The sequence below is a fragment of the Plectropomus leopardus genome, chromosome 12 (genome assembly GCF_026936395.1).
Source record: "Plectropomus leopardus strain MGB_pleo_1.0 chromosome 12, ASM2693639v1, whole genome shotgun sequence".
NCBI classification, from domain to species: Eukaryota; Metazoa; Chordata; class Actinopteri; order Perciformes; family Serranidae; genus Plectropomus; species Plectropomus leopardus.
Window position 1 is genome coordinate 31,373,845 of NC_142187.1, and position 22,683 is coordinate 31,396,527.

The 22,683-nt window shown below is 37.9% G+C and overlaps 1 protein-coding gene across 6 annotated transcripts in view; it reads right to left on the bottom strand.

The window, feature by feature from the left end:
* The window catches only part of piezo2b (piezo-type mechanosensitive ion channel component 2b), a 104,788-nt gene extending 82,327 nt beyond the window's left edge, over positions 1-22,461 (bottom strand). For 5 of the 6 annotated variants that reach the window (XM_088085821.1, XM_088085823.1, XM_088085820.1 and 2 more), the window contains exons 1-2: positions 17,516-18,113; positions 7,967-8,062 (exon numbers count right to left, since the gene is read on the bottom strand). In XM_088085821.1, coding sequence (XP_087941947.1) covers positions 7,967-8,062; positions 17,516-17,579 — 160 coding nt within the window. In that variant the 5' untranslated portion in view covers positions 17,580-18,113. Of the gene's footprint in view, positions 1-7,966; positions 8,063-17,515; positions 18,114-22,321 lie in introns of those variants that run through there. The other variant, XM_088085822.1, reaches the window with a different exon arrangement.
* Positions 22,462-22,683: the final 222 nt, after the last annotated feature.

Consider the following 22,683-nt stretch of genomic DNA (forward strand, 5'->3'; position numbering starts at 1 on the left):
AGGTAAAGAATACAGCTGTCAGTGGACGTTAGTGATCCTGGGAGGGAAGGAGTGTGAGGAGCTGCCACAGCTGTGCAACACATGGCTGTTTTATAGTGCACCTACAGGTATTTGGGATAATTTCAGGAGTTGTTATGGTGATAATTCACTACAGTTGGATTTCTCAGACCGCCTCTTATTGCAAAAATGTTCATCCTCAGGGAAGAGCAAGTTTGATGGCACCCATTGATGAAGAAATGACAGTAATGCCCCTTATAAACCCATAAAAATTAAACTGTCCCACATATCTGCACGGTTTGGTCCACTGGCTCTTCACAGTGCAACATCTCCATCTCATTAAATTTATTGCATCCTTGCAGGGAACACATAACAGTTTTACTGTAGCGTATTGCACAATATCCTGGCTGGGGTGAAGCGCTACTGCTGAGCCTCAGGCCACTGAGGGCTAACCTTATCAAATGTGTGCAACAACAGACCATGGCAGGCAAATTAAATGTTGAAGTGAGAGCAATTTGTGCTAATTTCCCATTGTAACTCCCTGGGCTTTCACAAAGTGGGAAAAGAATGCTTGTAAATATGGAGGTATGAGGACTGTTAGAGGGCTTCTGCATCCAAATTGGTCCAAAAAGGTCTGGACAACACAACCGCTTTGGCTCTCTCTTTCCGATTTTTTTCCTATTTCAAACACAGCTTTTTGCTGCAAAACGGCCGTTTGTCCTGGTTGCCTGACACTCATCTCTAATTAGTATTTGCATGACTTCATTATTCTCAAAGCGCTGTCCCAAGAGCACTTTTAAAGGCTTACAAAAAAGAGGGCATTGTTCAGTTTTCACAGTTTTCACCTTTTCCCCTAATCAATCAGAGAATCGCCACCATCTGACAACATTCAGACCTGATTTCACCACATGGTGTTGCCAAATCACCGTGTCAGAGAGGGCCAATGAAATGTTTTCAGGGCAATAATTTGGTGTTTTTGAGAACTCACTGCAGGCAGAGGTGGAGTTTAACCAAGAACATTTACATTAAAGTACATTCATTCATCATTATTTTTATTATATGCTACTTTATACTTCTCAACTACATTTTGGAAGCCAACATTGTACTTTTTGCTCTGCTACATTTATATGACACATATCGTTACTGGTTACTTTTGATCAATTCATAAATTATGATTTATGATTATGAATTAAAACTACCTTGCAGTAAATAAAGTAGCTGAAATTAGCTTCACATGGAGCAGTATTCGTTATTAAGCTTCACTAATTACAATCCTACATCTAGAGATATATTTCTGAACGGGCCACTCTGTATTATGAGTACTTTCAATTTTGTTTCTTTAAAATAACGTGTTTTGTGTTAACATATTATTATAAAGTAAATGTTGATTGCACAATGTATAGGCTAACAATTATAATAAAATTGTAATAATGATAAAGTTAATTTTAATAGCATTAACACAAAATCAATGTAACAAAAAAAGAGCTTTACACATAAAATTACAAAAAAAGCGCACACAGCGAAAAAACAGCACAAAAGAAAAATATAAAGAAAATGGTTGAATTTAAAATCAACAGAACAGTGCAAGACTTAAAAGAAGACACCAATGACCAATGATAATTGAAAACGAAGGCTTGATTTACAGCACAAAGGATGCACAAAAACCACTGCACGATAAAAACAGGAGAAGAATAGCGCGATTTGTAATCTGGTAGCGTTTGCTAGCTATCTTCAGCATCAGCTTAAGTTCTTTGCAGTTACCATCTCCAGCAGCGAAAACAACGGACAGTGGAACAACAGAAATAACCGCTGAAACTCTATCCAAATAAAAATTAACTAAAAAAGAATAATACAAAAACAACAACCCCATGCTCTGAGAAAAACAGAAAGCAATCCAGCGCTCTTAAGCATTACTACTTGGAAACCCTTTGGGGGGGAAAGTTCAAAAGTTGTCCATTTTCCCTTTAAGGAGGCTTTATTTGACGCTAACACTAATGAACTTTTAATTAAGATTTTGAAGGCACAACTTCTACTTAACATAGTTTAGACTGTGGTATTGCTTTTTTTGTACTTCACTTTTACTTCTTCCACCACCGCCTGCCAGACAATACAAAGGAGAAAGTTGTCTCCGGGACTCAGAAGGTATGATAAAGATGGATTTTTTAAAAAGCCGAACTAGGAGATGCGTTAAAGCCAGACACCCTCTGTTAGAAGTCCACAAGCTAAAACATAAACCTGACAAATCATCCATAACATCAAATATTTATACAAATTCATGCAACAGTACTGAAGACTCCCCAAAGGGAAGTTGTCATGTCCGTACCCATTCAACAAGGCATATAGCACCTACTGTAAAGGCTCTTAAAATGCCTGCTGCCCATATGAGAGCAACAGTTTAGATTTTGTTCACCTCCACTGAGAATTGAATGCCTTCAAGGGGATGTGGAGCCAAATACTGCAATTACGACATTAGAGAGTAAATCACAAACAACAACAAGTTGCATAAGATATTGTTTCTCTCCAGTTAGGACTGGAGTCTTGTATTCTGACATGTCCTTGGGCACACGGTGCTGCTGTGGCTTTTTAAAGTAAATTATACCTAATGAATTATTCATGTCGTAACATTTGGTTTGAATTAACTTTACAGATTTAACTGCCGCACGTCCTTTTGAGATTCAACAGACAAAATGAAACAGACCATCAAAACAAAGCACTGAATTTAGCTCAATCCCGCTCCTAACTCCCTCTGAAACAAGTCAAAAAATGTAGTCTCTTTTCTGCAGGACGAGATCTGTATCTCTGTAACTTTGCATTGCACGTTTTTTTTTTTTTATACATTAATTAAGTGAGTAATTTAAATGCTACATACCACAGCCAGCAGGGAAGAGATAACTGTCAAGTTGCAAGAGATTCAGATTATCTGCTCACAATTATAATCACATAATTAAAACCACAGTGTAGAAAGTACTTTACTTTTCATCCTACATATATACAAACCAAAGTTAAATGGACGACCGATAATTAAAAATTACACATAAATGTTTGCAATACTATTGCAATCATCTTCAACCACAACCAGCTGTTATTTAAACAATTTGTAAAATCACATCGTGCCCAAACTAAATCCCTTTTCCCTCAATAATCGGACAAATATTTACCTAAAATGAACTGCAATGATTATACTTTCCAATCATTTCATAATCAGGGAAAAATAATCCTGTTACTAAGACCCTGCTCACTGAAACTTCCTCATACTGCGGCTCTCTCGGCCGGCAGTTCCCCTCCCTGATGACAGACAGCTGAGGCAGACAGATGTCCTGGCAGGTGTTACACCAGAGGAATAACTAATATTATCTGCGCCTGTGGCAACTTGCATGCACGATATTTTCTTTTCTCATGTTTTTGCTACAGTAAACACAACAACATGAGCACGTTTACATGCATTACATATTCCACTCTTTGTCCTTATTCCAAAAAAGACAATATTCCCTCAAAGCAATTTATATTGCCTATGAAAATAAATATTCCTGTTTACATGCAGCTGCAAAACCTCTTGTCATTCTGCTTCTTTACATGAAAAAAAAAGTATTTTCTTCAAGGTTTTCTACCGATGACGGACTTGTTGAACCATGCAAACACAGCCTCCCTCTTTCATTCCTTCAACCACCTTATTGGAAAGGTCATATCCAAGTCTTTCTTAATGTTTAAAAGTTGGTGTGTTTCCTCCTACTAACCAGAAATTTGGGCTTTTCTTTTGGGCAAGCATTTCTACCAAGGGGAGGGGATCAAAAGAGGCCCAACAAAACAATATTACCACGACACTTCAGTCTCAGTACAATATTAATTAATTTTAAACCTATTGCAATTTGCTGAGTATTATGATAACATATATTGTGATATATTGCAATCTAACACCCTTTTTGAAATTTAAAATATGTAACCCAAAGGGAAAATTGGTCAACATCTGTAAAGTTTTAAAGATAAAGTTTTCCAGACTGTTTTTTTTCACCTCAGTTATTTTGTCAGAGCTAAATGTGTTTCATGGAAACTGATTTTATTATTCTAGTAGGCTACCAAAGTGTGTAATGTATTGTATTTGCATGATAATGAGTGCTATGATTATAAAATTATAAAAAAAACATGTGTATTCATACACAAAATATTGTGATGCCATGCTGTATGGATTTTTACCCCAGCCTTGCAAACCAAACTGTTACACTAGTTAGTTTGTGTATAAAGTATCCATGACAACACACAGAGCTGACAGTAAACTGACAAAGGGCCATGTGTCACAAACTGCAGTAAACCCCCGATGAAGATGCATATTCCGAATGCACCGTATACAAGCCAAAAATAATGCTATTACAACCCACATAATACCAGCACATCTCACGTCTTCAGAGGAAAACGCTGTCTGGTTAAAAGTTACATAAATAAAAAGTGTCGACATCAGCTTACAGTTTATTTAAAAAAAGAAGAAGAAAGAATGAGTGTACAGTTTAGAGCATTGAAGAGGCTGTTATACTGTGAGTTGGGACTACTTTGATTACCATTTACTCACATCTGCTTCAAACATTTGAGAGCTTTCATAGATTAACTTTTTTATTTTGGTATTATAATTTAAAAAATTCTGCTGGCAAGGAAAACATAAAGCCAAGTTTTGATTATACATCAGCCTTTTAATAGTGAGCATACAAGTGTTTATTTATGCTGATCTCATTTTTTAACTCGTGCAACCTGTTCTGCAATAAAACATCTGTTTGGGGGAAACCTCGCTTGCTAAATGCATTCATGTACGCATTTTCACCTCTAAGTGTAAACTTTAGTGAATTACTGTGTACCAAAAGGAATTATGTCAACCCCAAGGGAGCAGCCATGGGCGGGCTGCTTTCAGCTGTTCACTTCACACAAATCAAAGTCTCTTATGTCTCTTATTCAAAATGCAAGGTTCATCTAACACAATCATCCCATTATTAGCTTTATGATAACGTAGTCAAGCTGGAGGCTTGTGTTATCTATTAATGAGTACAAGCAGAGGTTTGTGTGTTTGATGAGCAAAGTAAAAGGTGAGCAGGTACGCTTCAGCTGCAGGCGAGCTGCTGAGCTGTGGTACTCATCTGCATATATACACACAAAGGTGTAGAGCTCCATCTAAGCCATTTAACGAATGAAGGAATTTCTCTTCTCATGGAAAAAAAACAACTTTAAATAAGTCATTTGATAAACAGAGATTAGTTTTTAGGGGTGTAGTCAATGCCCACAGAGAGAGTTTAGGAAAATAAATATTGTACATTGTACACGTTGTACATCTTGTTGGTGTTATACCATAAATTATAACAGATGGACGGCATAATCAGCCCCCAAATGTGAGGCTAAATCAACTTGATCAAAGTATACATCAAATAAACTTTTCCCAAAGATGGTTTCTGTCATTTAAAGTCGTTCTTATCAGCCTGATGTTTGTTCAAGGGTTTGTTTTTCTGGTAAGTTTGGTTTAAATTAGTTATTTAATGTTATAAAAAGGGGATGTGACAATATGACTGACGGCTTGTAATTGGTCGGACAGATGTATGGGCAGGAACTTGATACCGTAAAGATTTTTGTATAGTAGGAGTAAGTGGAGACACGTCCATCTTAATATACCGTTTATGGTGTTAATGTGTATATCATATATTTGGGCAACACCACACAATCTCAGGTGGGGGGTACAGGCGAGCCTTCTGTCCAAACTCTGTGTTCATTTCGTTATAATGTTTTCTGAGTGCTTACACATACAGACTAAACGGAGAAGTGCCACCGGAGATCATGAGGGCAGTGCAGTGTAATTCAAATGAGACTTCACTCCAATGCAGGTCTTTACACATGTTTTCAACATGTATTGTCTAACATGTATAATATATATAATATAATATAACTGAATTGCTTCGTGTTGACTTTAATGAGACCATTTCAGCCATACCATAATTCCTGCTTTGTAAAAAAAAAGACCAGATTATGTTCATTTCATACATTTAAATATACATTATATAAATTTACATTTAAATAAATAAATAAATAAATATATATATATATATATATTTTTTTTTATTTTATTTTATTTATTTTTTTTTTTTTAAAGGACATTTCTCTGACATTTCAAAAACAGAATTGTTTTCTTTGTTTGCATTGGTTTCTAACTACAAGACTACATTTCATATTTCATAAGGGGCTGTTTTTATTTTCTATGCTGCTATGAGGACAAGACTCAAATATCGCTCCATCATTGTTCAAAGTCAAAAGAGGCCATACTTTATAATGTTAGTTTTAATACATAAGTTAATCAAAATAACATTGAATAAATAAAAAATCAATTAAATTTCTCTAGCATTTTAACTTTTCTGGCTGTGTCAAAAACATAACAAACTGTGACACCACTGTGTTGTATTGAACCTAACCATTAATTAATTTGTGAACTGGTACACCCCCAACATAAAAAATCATGGGAGTCTGTGAGTAGTGACGTTTACAACATATTAAATGATCAATTCTGTCATTATATGTGAAGGTAATATAAATAAGCCTTTAGACGGTCTTTATATTTATAAAAAGGGCCGTGTAACGGCCACGTGTTGACCCACGTTTGAAGTGCTATCAGATACATGAACAGTGAGCTTTACTAGAAGACTTCTCTCTTTAACTATTGATGAGAGTGTAAGTGGTCCACTTTCTCTGCTCCCTCCTCTCCCTCTCTTCCTCCTTTACTTCCTGATTGTTATTTCAGTTGGAGACGAGCAGAGACGGCTTTCGGACTGGATGTTGTTCCCTCCACCAATATGGGTTTATGTATTATTAAACACTGCATGTGGTCTTCTGCAGAAACCCACATTACGTGTGTTGTGTTTTGCGGTGAGAGGAGTGCATAAAGGCGCGGCTGCAGTTTGTGACTGCGATCCCACATTCATCATAAATAAAGAGAAACATCACCTCATTTAACTCGGCCTCAGAGGTCCGCTGTGATTTTCTTCAGAGGTCGAGTGGCCGCTGCGTAATCGCCACAGGAGGATGTGGAAGTTGTTTACCAAATGAAGGGATGGCCTTTATTTAATGAACTCTGAAAGATTATTGTTTTGGATTTTGCCTTTACTAGTTAGGAATGAAAAGAGTTAAATAAAGGCCACCCCTTAATTCGGTAAACAACTTCCACATCCTCCTGTGAGGACTACGGAGCGGGCTGATGGACATGTCCGCGCTGGAGCGGGCCGGTGGACATTTTGGCATTTTGTTATTTCTGACAATAATTTTTAGGTAGTTTCTTGTTGAATTGCTCACTGCCTTCTCTCCCTGGTTTTGAAAGGAATCCAGCCAATTTGCTCAGGTTTTAAAGGGTTAATTAGTAACAATTGTACATGCATGCAGATCATGGTACTACAAAATAAAAACCATTTAAGGAATCAGTGGAGCTTTAGGAGCAACTTCTCTATCCCTCTTCGATAATTGAAGTGGTTAGCTATTATCAAAAACAGCCTTCATCTCAAAATTGTTTGTTTTTTCTCTGAAAACAGCTATTTGGTTTCTTTTCTCAGTAGCACAGCTTGTGTGTTCCTGTTTTAACATCAGTGTGGACACTGTCTGTGCAAATGACCAAAGCTAAGCCTAAAATGTTAATTTTCATCAAGTGGACATCAGCTCTGGCCTTGATGGGTGACGTTCTGTCTCAGATCTGGCTGGCTCTGGATCATTTTTATTATAACAGATGGACTCGTGCCCGTGCTAACCAATATAACCTTTCATGGGCTGAACTTTGTGCCAAATCCATCCTCATCTCAAGGAAATTCAAGTCCCCTAGAGAAGGGCTGGTTTACATTACAGGGAACAATATTGCAATTCAAACTGGAGGCTTTTGGGAAAACGGTCAAGATTCTTCAGGTGATGGACAAATCCAAAGCCATCAAACGTGAAATATCAAAGAGAGTTACACCATGGATCTTACCTTGCATTGTTGTGCTTGTGGGCTCTGCAAAGAGTGGGATAAGCAGGAGATAGATGAGGTAGACGAAGGACAAGGCATTGTACCTGAACAGGCAAGCTGCAGAGACAAAGACACAAATGCAGATTGATCAGCAAATCCACCGTCTGATCGTGATAAACAACAATCCATTTCAACATGTGTGCATTACATAACATTTTAACAGTAAATAAAGAAGAAGCTGGCAGTTGTTACAAAAGCTGCCTGATCAGGAGTCGTCATCGAGATCGACTAAACACAGATTTGAGAGAAACATGTGGTGAAACTCATTAAAATGTTCCTGATGTAGAAAAGCTGCTCGTAGCCATAAAAAGCCAGAACATTCCTCTAACCAAACTACACTCACAAGCCCCATTATCTGCTCATCTGGCCTGTATGACAAAAAGAGCTTAATTCAGTCATTCAGGGGATTACTGACATTTGTTTTGAAGTATAATCACACAATAGTCCTGAGGTGCTAAAAGAGACAATTAACTGGCCGAGCCGCCTGCGGTCAGCTCTGCATGTGCATGCTGCGACAGCTTTATATCACATGTGAAGATTTTGTATTGAAAGAATCTCACAGCATTTCATGGATTGTGAGCACTATTGAAACTGGATCTTATTTAGTAATAAAATAAACAACATAAAATCTCTCAAAGCTTTGCAACAGAGTGGCGTCACGCACCAGATGTCCTTCAGGCCCAGACACACCAAACCAACATCAGAGAACTAGCTGTGACAAAGGCCGAGTGCTGCGTCTAAAAAAGAGTCTCAGACAAAAAAGCTGCCCTTGAATCGAACACAAAAGACAAGCCCCTTCTCCGTACCAGCAGGCAGCGGTAATCTGAAATTGTCATTCAAAAGGGAAAATTGAAGACCGACAAGACGCCAATTAGCACAGAGCTGAATGCCTGAAAAAACAAGCTTACACAATATAACAAGTTTGTTTTTGAACTCATGCCCTCTTGACTTTTGTCATTTGCTGTTTTTTATGACAGTATAGCCAACGATACAGAGAGGGGAAACAACACATTGCACTGTGATTTCATTTACCGATGAGCTCTGCCATCTTAAAAAGCCGCCAAAAGCCAACAGGGGCTGACTAATGCCAACGGTGTCTGACACACCACAAAAACTAGGATGACAGATGCTCGCTGGCTGCTCCACACTGACCGGCGGCCAACAGTCGGCTTGGCTAACAGGGCCCTTAAAATGCATGATGGACCTCTGATTTTTTAAAACAGGAAAATATTGAATTAAACACAAACAAATGAAGCGAGAAGAGTGCGAAACACTGCGATGAGTGTTTGGTTTAACTCTTTTTAAATGTGGCCTAAAATAAGATTTGACAGCTAATGTTGATTCACTTATACTTTTTCTGATATTTTCACTGAAATTCCTGCATTCCCTCAATTTATTAAATGTTGTTTCATTTCAGTTATGTCAGCAACGAATATTAAAGGGATAGTATCTCAAACACCCCGCTTCAAAAATCTCAAGCTATCAATTTAAGGACACAAAGGACATCAGTCAAGTATAAGACAACTGCTGATCTTTGTTTCGGTAAAATAAACACACTGAAAAAAACACTGTTTTCAACTTCATAAAAGCTGCAGTGATTAGCTGATTAATGATAAAATTAATTAGCAACTATCTGATTGAGAAAAAAATGGGTTGCTGCTTCTTAAACGTGTGCATTTGGCACTGATCTGTTTTATATCATTCTAAACTGAATATCATCGGGTTTTAGATGTGATGTGATGAATGTTTTTCACTGCTCTGTGACATTATAATCAATTAACCAAGAAAACATAGTAATCTCAGATGAAAATAATTGTGACATCGATAGTTAAAGCCCTACTCTTCAGTCAAGCTTAAAAATAATGCACTGTTTCAGTAGTTAGGATGTGTCACCACACCACACGACACTGGATTATGTAACTCCACACACTCACTGCTTCCCGAACACCCCCCTACACACATACACACACACACACACACAGAGTCTATACACACCCCGTGGAGGCACATGAAGGAAGTCTTTTGAGCTCATGATGAAAGTTAAATTGCTTAAGTGCAAACATGACTTCCAAAAACCATTAATTGATGTATTGATCCGTAACGCACCTCATTTCCCAGAGTCAGACTGACCATCAGCTCTGATCAGGGCTTTTACCAGTTAAACAGCTCACATAACCTGCTGACTGAACATCAATTAACACGTTCAAAATGAACCACACACCCATTTCCCCACTGAAGCCTCGACTACATTTGAGTTTGCATTCTTTGGTATTTTCTTTTTCTTTTTTTTTTTTTTTTACAGCTGTATAATCAGCTCGGACAATATTTCACACCACATTTACAACCCACAGCTTCTCAGGTTTTCCTTTAGTATGTGCAAAATATGTAAGTGGCTACTTCCCACACTATTTCTTTGAACATTTTTTAGGTCAGGGGGTAGTGAGGGAGGGAAGCGCACAGTAACCTTGTACAAAATGTGGACACACAGTCTGACCTCCGAAATTTCTCGAAGCGGTTATATCAACAAGCACAAAGTTTACAACCAGGTCGCCCGAGTGAGTTACCGTCTAAGTCGCAGAGATCGGCCGCTTCTGGTCTTGAACTACTGAAAAATTACACTTAACTGCTGAAAATGGTGCTTATATTTATCTTTGCACACTCAAAGGACCCATTCATTGACATCTGACTTGGCTCTGACTTATCCCTTGCTGGAGCGCCACAGTAAGTGAACCTCTGTGCTCAGAAACAGACCAATGAAAACTAACAAAAGTTAATAAATGTTATGGGGGGCTGTCATCTTTGAGAAAACCACCAACATCTGTAGATCATGTGATTAAGTTTCAGGTATGCACGACTTCATGTGCCAGACAGTCCAACTGCCAATACAACACCAGAAAAAAGCACTTTGTCATTACTGTTCATCTTTTTTTCCTTTTCAAACATTTTCAACAAGTCTGCGAGGTACTTTTTCGACCTAAGTCTCTCGAGTGAATGACTCACAATCTTTCATTTTTGGTCTCACACAGCAGCATTTCTATCCACACCCACTTCATTTTATCTTTGTGCTTTTATGCAGCATTAAATAAGCTCTAAACCTGCACAAGTTGGTAGTCTGGAGCCTGCTGCTCACATTATTCATCTGCTTGATTACAAACCTAAAAAACCCATTTTGTATCTATACAGATAATCCATCTGTATCTGCATGACTCTGCTCCCACTGCTACTTGACCGCAGTCTTCCTGACCATTTGCCTCCGCTGTATGACTCACCATCTGAGGATTTTTACACGGGGAATGAAAATAAACTGCCGTTGTTTTCAGACATCAGATTACTGCAAAAACTCCCCATTCACGTGTGAATCGGGCTTTTGTCTCTCAGTAAAAGCTATTATTACAGCCACACAAAGCCTCGACCCGAGAGAAGCAAAGCATCCCTAAATGTGAAATCAAGTCCAACTGACTTCAGAGTTTGAGCCCAAAAACATAAATGTCATGATAGGAGATAAGGTGGTGTGGTGCCTGGCTAAGCCGTGCACTGGGCGATAACAGAGGAATTTAAATCCCTGTCAACATAATAACGACCACACCACATCAGGTCTATACCACCATGGAGCAAAGCCTTATTGTTTAAGAAATTTGACACTAAGTGGTTGATGGATGTCACATCCAAAATCCAAATACTGATTTTAACTAACAAAAACTGTTTACTGAGTAAAAATGCCTTTCAGATGACATAACACATCTGCTTGGAGCTGTTTTAATCAGGGCTGCAACTGAAAACTATTTTCATTATTTATCTCAATTATTTTCCTGACTAAGAATTTGGCCTGTAAAATATCAACAAAATGTGAAAAGTTCACAGATTTTAAGTTGATGTCTTTCTTGGCATGATTTTGTCTTATGTACAGTCATAACCAAAACATGCTCATTTACTAGATGAGTAAAAAAAAAAAAAAACTTGAGGCAAGCTGGCAACTGTGAATTTCTCCCATTTTTGCTTAAAAATTACTTACACTATAAGACAGCTATCAAAATTGTTGCCAATTTATTTTCAGTCACTTGCCAAATTGATAATTTAATGTAGAGAGCATTGGAAAAGAACAAGCTCTCCATCCTGTAGACAATGTAGCTGGAATAATGTTATTTCTGTACTCCATGCCCAGAATAATTTTATCAAAATCAGACTGACTGTTGGAGATCCTGCAAGTGCAAACTATTTTCATATATTTTGGAATTGTCCTGAAAACTGTCTTTTTCACCAAAATACCTTTTAGTTTTGAGCTGATGTACCTGATTAGACTGTTGGAACTTGAATGAAAGAAGAAAGATAAATATTTATTGAGAGTATTTTTCGAGGCCTGTAAGAAATCCCAGATATATATAGAGTGACTTTCAACTTGAGAACCCACAATGATTTATTGAGATATGGACAAAATGTAGGCTACACAGAGTTAAATGACGAGGGGGTCATTCTCTCACGTACAAATATCCATTGAAAAAGACTATTACCTGTATTAATAAAGTTAAATAATGAGATCATATTGTAATGTAAAAATGTATATCAGAATGGCCCACCCCCTGTATAAATGGAGTTTAATGAAGGGTAGGTCATTCTTCAGGTACAAATATCCATTAGAAAAGACTGATACCTCTATAAATAGTTACATGTGCAATAGGTCATTCTGTCAGGTGCACGTCTATCAGAATAGACTACCACCTACCTCAATAGAGTTAAATGATGAGTAGATCATATTGTAAGGAACAAATGGCCTACCATGTGTCTAAATAGAGTTAAATGTAGCGTAGGTCATTCTGTCAGGTCAAATGTCTTTTAGAATAGCCTACTAGCTGTATACATAGAGTTAAATAATGAGTAGCTCATTTTGTCAGGTACAAATATCTCTCAGAATGGACTACCACTCGTATACAGCTACAGCTACAGTGAAAAGGCTTGTTTTTCTTAACATGACTTTTAGGGACTCTTATTAAATTATTTATGAGAGGGGAGGGGGTGGTGCAAAATTAGGGTGGCACTTTGAATATTTTTTTAAGCACTTGGGGAGGTTGTGGTTATTTGTTAGGTTTTTTTATTTATTTATTTGGATTAGGAGAGGGACATTCAACTTTAAATGGTTGTATTTTGTATTTTTTTAAATACCCTTGGAACTTCAAAACCCACAAGTGCGCTTGAAAAGCATGCATTTCTTTCAAAAAAACTTTTAAAAAAAAACAAAAAAAACCTCCAAAATCAAATAATCAATCAAAGCCAGAAACTGTGAAATATCAGTGGTCATTTATGATGAAGGGAAGGTCATGCATTTTACTCCAGTCACTCAGGGAGGCAAGGAAAAATATTAGTAGCTCTGAGGAGGATCATGATATATAAAAAAAGCTACTCTGATGAGTATAGTACAGTCCCTTAGTAAACCACATTTTCAGATCAACTGCTCTGTTTCTGCCCAATTTAATGTGGTTTTACTGAAATGATTTTGTTCATATTTGTTTGGATTTTCTGACAGTTTATCACAGGAGACAAGTATGATTTCATAACTGTCTGCCTCAGGATGTGTGACAAAACAACACAGAAACTATACAACAATGTCTCTATACATTTATTTTGTCTTGAGTCCAAATTAAAATCTTCTTCATCATGATTGCACTGATGCTCCCAGCAGGTAAGCATCTCCGTCTGTACACTCACATGACCAAGTGTGATATCAGATCAGACATTCGTGAAAGTGCATGCTCATAATCATGTCCACACTCCAAACTCTGCCAGTAAACGCATAAACAGCAGCCTGTTTGATGAGCGAAACTGTAGCTGTGTGCAAATGTGTGTGTGTGTGTGTGTGTGTGTGTGTTAGGTGGTGGTGGTAGAGGGGACTGTGTACACACAGGCCCAGCAGTTTTGTGCTTCTCAATAGAGGTGCTGTCAGATGGCCAACAGGAAACACGGACTATGTAACGTCAGCAGACAAGTCTTTCACTACAACATGAGAAAAGGGACAGTGTGTAACATATGTTACACCACTGGACATATACAGTAAAAGGATAATGTGGTTGTTTAGAGTCAGATAGCATCTGCAGTGTGTTTCCTGTCTGCTTTTTCTGCACTGAGGCAAAAAAAACCAATATGAACCCAAGCAAGAGAGAAACCAAAATTAAATCTAAAATTATCTCCCTGCCACAAGGCTTACAACATTTAAAAAAAGTAGCTGATGGGTTGATGGTTATTGATTTCCACCAGATCAATTCTGTTTAATTACAACAGGATTTTTGTCTGTCAAACAGAAACAATGAAGGAAAGCAGGCCTCTGATCAGGTGATGCTGCTGGCGAAATCCGCCGTCTGTTCCTGTATATGTTCCCTTCTTTCCACTTTACATTTCCTCCATCCTGTCAGTTACTGTGCACAGCTGCGGTGAATGACAAGTACTCATTTGCACTTTGAAAAAACATAAAATATTAAAGGTATGTTTACGATAAAAGGGAAAGGCAATTCTTCCCTCCCTCACAACCGCATTATTAATTCATACTGTTAAAACGACTTTCCACGAATTAATGGAGACAATGCATGGCCTCACAATTGCTTTTGGAAATAAAGGGGGCGTCGGGCTGTCAAGTGATGCATTATGGTGGTACTGAGTGGGTCTTATCTATAGAAAGCATGCTGTTAGCTTTAAAAGTACCTCAGCCCCATAAGTCTTACACAGACACCACAGTGGAACCTCAGTGGCGGTTAGACACTAATAATTTTTCACTTGCGGCCTACCACAGGACTAAAACACAAAGTAAACTGCATTTAATCAAGTCTGTGAGGTGTGATCATGCCTTGAGATTCATCTTCACAAATCAGCGTTTTAAGTGTGTGCCTTCTCATTCAGTGAGGCTTTTCCAGTCAGTTTAAAGCTGCAAAAAGTCACTCCGAAAGCCAAACAAGCTGCCAAAGTCTTCTAAATCTACACAGCAAAAGAGTGAATCAAAGAAAACTTGCACTAACACAGCAACAACCACTTCATCTGTGCAGAGCGCTTTTCTTAACAAAGTTGCAAATGCTGTAAACAAAACAAAAAACCTCCACCGCTGACTGAAACCCAGAGGAATGTGAAATTACCCAAGACATATTGCCATAACGCTGTCAGTGCAATTCAAATGTTAATTAACAGTATTAAGCTTGCATCAAATGTCCAGTCAGCAGCTACACAATCAATAACAAGATTGATTATTCATTAATAGGCAATAAGCTTAACTAAGAAACCACACGAGAAACAACAGAAATTATTTTCTAATGCTATAAAAAAATAAACACAGTTTAGCTGCAATTTGATTCACAGTTGAGCCACAAATGCAACTGCAATTTATAGTTTCTCTTTTAATTCTGAGCACAATAATGCAAAAATTTAGTTTTTTTTAGCATTTCAAAATTTGAAAGTCGAAAAAGAAGTACTTTGCTATCAAACAAACTGAGACATAAACATTGTGCACATTGCACAGGTTATTTCTGCAGGGACTGCGATGTTGTTTCCATTACGAAAATCCAATAAAAGGTGACAGCCAGGTGGAGAAGAGTGCTGCTGGTTCAACACTGCTCTGGTTTGTAATTTATGTATGATAGCTGGTGCTTCACTCTGTGCAGTCTATTGCTTTTTTTTTTTGGGCCCCATCTTCGAGCACACAGACCTAAATGAACTGTGACCTCCGGCATCATGAGGTCATAATCAATCAAATCAAGTCATCATAAAAAAAATTAATTAGATGTTCACACAATCATTAATTTGATTTCTGTTTACAAGATTTAGCATACTTAACTGCTTTAGGTTTGAACTCATGTGCCTCAGATTTTGAATTAATTTCACAGATTTTCATGCGAGTGTAAAAAAGAAAAAAGGGAATTTTTGCCACAAGACACACATCGAGAAATATAAGCAACAGCTTTTGGTTAAGCTTGGAAGCATTTTGGGGATGTTCAGGGACACCAGTAACACCACAAACTAAACAGCCCACAGCCCCCATAAGGTTAGACACAGATGAATTCAGGTAAAATGGGACATCAGGTAAAAAGGGACAAATAAAGTTTTACACCCTGTGCTTTTTTTAATATCATCAGCCAGTCACCAAACATGTTGAGTTGCTGCTACAAATGTGCTTTACATGAAAACATCATATTTACTGGTTTGAGATGACTAGTAAGGACAGGGCAAAGAGTCAAAAAATGGCAGGCCCCAAAAGGAAGGAAAGACATGTGGCATGTTGATTTTCTTATTTGGGTAATATGAGTCCAGCAGCTGAAACAACAAGGTAATGAAAAATGTTGTAGGATGTTGCATTTTATTAAATGTTATTTTTTTCGAAACAAAACATTTTCACAATATGCTCTACTTTTTATGGGAAAATGTTTGGAATAAGTACTTTATGCATTTAGGTAAAATTGGGATTTTTTTTTTAGGTGATACCAGCATGTTTTTACGCAACCAGGTTCCATAAAGTCACGACTTATGAGATTGTGAGCCAACCTGTCATATTACAGCCATTTTTAGTACTCTTGTAACATAAAAAATATTGAAGACGATGCGGTGAGTCCATGTCAGCCGCAATATAATTAGCCGTAACTGTTACACACACTCACATGTCCCTCAGACAATATGGCACCTGGCAGCAAAAGAACAGGGAAATCATAGTATAAAAGTTGGACGATCTTTTTTAGTAAATAACAACAGATTTATTATTTAATAAATGAACAACTGCACTGATAAACTGATTTAACCATTTAAAAAGCAACCATGATTGTCCCATTTCACCTTACCAGCTGTCTAATTTTACCTGAACATGTAATCGAGTTGTGGGTTGGGGTTCCTGATGTGTTTTAAAATGATTTTACTTTGCAACATATTTTCTATATAGAAATATAGCAGAAAACAATAACAAGCTCTGAAAGTAGCACTTGGTGGCACTCAGAGTTTAAGGTGGTTTTCTTGGTAATCTATTAAAGTGTGTGCCATGTTAACTGACTTCTCCACAGAGGTCTGAAATGTTTAACAGGTGTATCTGACAAGACGTGGAAGCTAAAGAAAGGATTCTGCACATTCTGGCATAAAGCATGCCCTATTGTTATTCAAATATGATTTATAATAGATGAGGAACCAAAAAGAACAATTTGAGTGATCTGATGTAGGTTGTGTTTCAGCCACATGCCAAACAAGCACATATCAGAAACTAGAAGGTGTAAACTTTCAAATGAAGCCTCACACATGCATTTTGACCCTACAGTTCTTCTGTCTTAAGCTTTTCTCTTTGGGTGTGCCAAATAAAAGAAAATTACTTTTAAAAAAAGTGGATGTCAAGAGGTGAATGTGGCATTTAAAAGACATTAGCCTGCTTCCTGTGATAATATTAGATAAAGTATTAGATTAACTGTTATTCTGTCCATTATCCAAGCCCCCTGGCGCGCGCACAGCACTATAAAAAAGGCCAATTAAGATGCGTAAAAAGTGTGGATTAAAGAAAGAGCTCACCAGCTGCAAGACACAGTGGCAGCAACAACCTGAAGACCAGCCCGCACACCACCTCAGAGGCCATGGCTCCGGGCAGCCCGTGTTGAATCCAGGGAAAAGTCGCCGGGGATTGTCTCTCTAGGGTTTCTCTTGCATCCCAAACTCCTGCGCTCTGTCAAATCCCAGCTGACATCAAACTGGTGCGCTCCTCCAAACGGCCACATCAGCTCTCCCTGCTGACACCTGGACTCCGGTGGTTAGTCCACAGTGAAAATTCGCGCAATTAATGTTCTCCACAGCAGGCATGTCACCGGGTAGTGTTGTCACCATGGTAGTTCAGTTTCTCGGATGCTTGAGAGTCATTCTGAGCCGCGGACTCAGGTGCGCAAAAACGCCGCGCTGGAAAAGCCGGAGAAAGCAGCCAACAAGTCCTCAAGTCCAATTAACCTCCTTTTTTTTAAGACAAAACACCAATAACGAAAAAATTCAAAATATTTCAGAGTCTAATTTTAAGATTTTCCTCTTATGTGTGACAGGAACACTCCAAATAACCGGATAATTTACCCTTCCCTCTTCTGTCCCCTTGGTGAAATTTGACTTTCTGACTTCTGGTGTGGATCGTATCCGCCAACAGGAGGCTACAGGACAAGCTTATGATTGACACCTGACTCAGCCAATCACAAGTCTGCGTCTGGAGACCGGTCCCAGCCCCCTGGATAATTGGAAGCAAGAGGTGGGACGTACAGATGGATGCAAATACCTCAAGTATTAAAAGATAACGTGTCCCAAATCGTCACCTTCTCTTATTTCACACATAAACAGTGTCGTAGTTTAGTATTTAATCTGCACCTTTATGAGAATTTAATAAGCACGAGCACTTTCAGGACGGCTTTATAAATGTCACGAGACTTTTACTGATTATTGTATCTCTTCAGGTCTGCTGTCCAGCTGTTTATTAGTGAGAAACAGCGACGCCCACTGGTTCGAAACTGCACATAACAGCACATTCACTCCAACATAATCCTTGTTACCACAAAACAGGCCTGTCAGATTTCTCCTTGCAGGCAGGAAAATGATTTTTTTTTTTTTTTTTTACTAAATATGTTTTCAATTCTTGAAATAATTAGGAGCACTGCAGCAAAAACATCCTCTCTGATTACACTTAATCCATTGTTTGCAGAGTAAACAGACATGCAGCATGACTCAAACCTCAACTCCAAAAGATCTGTTTGTGAATCTCCAAGTCTCCGTCCTCAAAATATTGGTGACATGTAACTTCATTGTGGTGTCAGCTGTTAGTGTTAGCGGGAATAACGTGCAGAGGTTTAGTACCCGTGACAGATGTTGAAGTGCCCTTGAGCAAAAAAGAAATTGAATCTGTGTTAGCTGCATGGCTCTTGCTCTGCACCTGAGTCTGAACTCCACTTTTACTTTTCAAGAAAAACAAGAGAGCAGATTTTTCCTTCAGGTCACCAGTGGGGCTTATAGTGTTGTTACATGACATCACTTTCTTTGTGCATTTAAGGATTACTTCACTTGTAAAATGATCATTTATATGTCTATTTCTCATCCCGTTATGTTGAATTTGTGCAGAAAACAGCATGCCTGAACAGTGAACAAAGAAAATAAAAGTGTTTAACAACAGCAAAACTATGAAAAAACATACGTTTGCAAAGTCTTAGTACTCCAAAAACACATGCATTTTAAATAAAATCTCACTATTTCAAACGCGCCTGGGCAAGTGTGTGTATTTAAACTCTGCTCGTGCATTCCACTGAAGAGTTAAAACACACGCGCTTGCCCAAACGTGCTACTTGTCTGTCCCTATGACAGTTCATGTGGAAATGTTTTAAATAGTATGATTTTAGTGAAAGTGTTTGGAAAGTACTGAGCATACGACCGGATAAATGAGACTTGGGTTATACTGCACCAGATGCGTACAGTTTGATATTTTAAATATATTTTTGTTATTGTCAATCGTGGACCCTTATGACTTCAGTTTATATAGAAATTTCATGGTTCACTGATGATGCATGCAAGAAAAAATCAAAGTTTACTGCATAAACTCAAGGTAACACTGGGGAGTAGCTGATTTAGAAATGATTATTTTGTGGGTGAAGTATTCCTTTAAAGATGGAGCCAGGGCCCGGAGGCTATTGGCTTCACATAACAATAATTTAATTTAAACAGCAACTTTTGAAACAAATTTAGCAGGTGCTTTACAAAAAATACGGAAATAAATATTTTAAAAAAGACTGGAAGCAGGTTGGTTTACCTTATACCTTAATATACCTACCAACACGTCTTAAGCTGAAATGTCTTAGCAATGGTGTGGGGGGTTACAAAAATAACGCCTTACAGTAATATATTATGTTTTATCAGTGATGATGTAATATAATGCATTGCTACCCCAGTTTCAGATGATATTATTATATTAACGATATCACATAGCACGTTATCAGCCGAAATTAAGTGTTTATTGTTTTGATTTTCCATTCATCCACACTGCGCCACTTCCACCAGTGAACCATCCGAGAAAATATCCCCTGAGGGTTTTTGTGTCTCATCATGTCATTACAGGCCTTTGTTGAAGGCTTTTTATGTGTTTGAAAATATTAAGGCCATTTAATTGTTCTACATTGTCACACTATTATGAATATAAGAGGGTGACTTTAATAAAAAGTAACTGTTGCATGTAAACGCATGAATGAACCACGCACAGGTAATGTAATAAGTAATGCATTATTCTATACAAAAAGTAATATTGTAAAGTAACATTACTTTCAAATGAAGGCAACTAGCCGTGTGTAATAATTTTTTTTTTCTGTAGTGCCACCAGAGAGTCAAAGTTTTCACCAATCCAGTCAAATATCTACATGTACTAAAGTGATTGGCACAAATTTTGCACTAAAGTTTATGGTCCCAAAAGGATGAATGCTAATAACTTAAGTGATCCTCTGACTTCTCTTGAGTCATTTATATGTCAATCAATTAATTTTTTTAAAACCCCAAATATACTGAACATTTTTTGCTTTTTTCAGTTTTTGCTGCAGCCCTTTGCTTCATGACCATAACATCACACATATGTTTTATGCTTGTTTTTGTCTAACAAGACAATAATTAATCTAACGAAAGTTTACGAAAACACAAATAAATACTAGGTGCTGGACAAGAAGTCATGCATGAGACGAAAAAAACGCATCTGATGAAAAAAATGACACTCGAAACATCACCTCAGCAGTACTTCAATTAAATTTTTATGGGATCAAAGTCTAATATGCAGAGTCCGTTTTTTGTCCCTTACACATATGAATCTTCCCACCTACATATTATCTGATTGAAGACAAAATTCATATTTCTGCTAGTCATGATTGCTGTTAATGGTGTAAAAGGAGCCGTAACCACTGCATTTAAACTGAAAATAATGTAGCAAAGTGAATATAAATACTGAAATGACTGAAACTGGTTTTCCCCTTATTTCTCAGATTTTAAAAACTCCAAGTATTTGTTTCAGCTATTAAAAGAAACTCTATCCAAGAACAAGTCAAGGAGTGCTGACCTCATGTTTACTTGTTGTGCATAGTACTGTATAAAGAGGAGCGGCCAAGCTTTAACTGGATCATTACCATACGATTAAAACCAATCAATCATGCATTCTCTGATATTTTTAATGACTATATTGACAAGCAAATGATACATGCTGTTTCCCCTGAAGTGCATTAGTCAGGAGGAGAGCAAGGTATGATGGGAGTCATCAGGATTGAGCCAAATGACCCTCCTCTACCTCCAGAACGCAGGGCACTTAAAGCAGCAAAGGTCCTGCCTGGGACGTGATGAATCACCGTTTTGGCCTAATCACCAAAATGGATTCAGTTTATGAAAATAAGAAAAATAAACAGCGAGATGCTTCTGAGGGAAAAGCTGACTTCGAGGGATCAACGCCAACCTCTCTGCCTCGAAGCCTCTCTTTTCCCTGGAAATCCAGAGCACCAGGACGCTCTGCTGCGGCGGTCGTATGGGAGCAGTCAGAGTCACCCAGGAGGCTCTGAACTGCAGCCAGCCGTGATCAATAACCAACCTCAAAACATGGCAGCCCCTGATTTGTTTCTGCTGTTTGAAGTCCTGCTGATCTAATCCCTCAGATGGATGCGAATCTTAAGTAACATTTGTCTTTGATCCATTATTCATCCGTATCTTGAGAGGGAGTTATTGATAAATCGGCCAAATGGACACAAACGTTTTACGCAGGTCAGTTGTTCCTGACTGACCAGCTTCACATTATAACAGCAACGGGAATTATTTGTGTTGTTTTAGATCCTTGTTCTTTTGATGCCACTGAATGGGCATTATGTTGAAAAGAGCATGTAATTATAAGGCAGTTATTGGGAAACTTTTTGGGTTTGGAAAACATTCATTTTCAAAGTGATATATCTTAAAGGGGCAGTTCACCCCTGAATCAAAAAACACATATTTTTCCTCTTTACATGCAGCTGTTTATTTATATTGCTCTCAGCTTTTATTTCTCAACATGAAGAGATCTCTTTCTATTATATTGGAGAGACGGTATCTCTAACGCCAACATCTCCAACACTCACAAACTCACCAAAACAATCTAAACTGATAAATATCACTGCAGGTAAGAGGAAAAATATGTTCTGTTTTTCCTTTAAAGATGCAGCATGCAGTGATATATCTGACAATAATGTGCCTCTGTCTTTGTTTGTTTTAGTTAAGGAAAGTCAGTTCATTGTTCCAACATAACAACTACACAACAAACAAAACCAGAACCTTAAATTAACAGGTTTGTTGTGGAAGAGATTGACTGACCTGCACAGAGCCCTGACTCCATCCAGCCCCTTTCGGTTGAACTTGAGCGTCGTCTTTAAATACATCAGTATTGGACTTCTCGAATGCTCTTATGGCTCAATGGGCACAAATCTCTGCAGCCAGTTTCCAAAATTTGGTGGACAGCCTGAAACCAGAAGAGCAGAGGATGTTCCAAATCAAATTACACGATTTAAAGTTTGGACACTTTTTTGTGTTACAGTGTGCATCTTTGGGTGAGGAGATGATGCAGGTCTCATGCAAACTGAGTCATTATTTTTCTGAACAGTGCAGGAATAATTTCGTATAATTTGTACTGAAAAAGGACCCAAATGCTAAACACATCCTACACATCCATCCAAAAT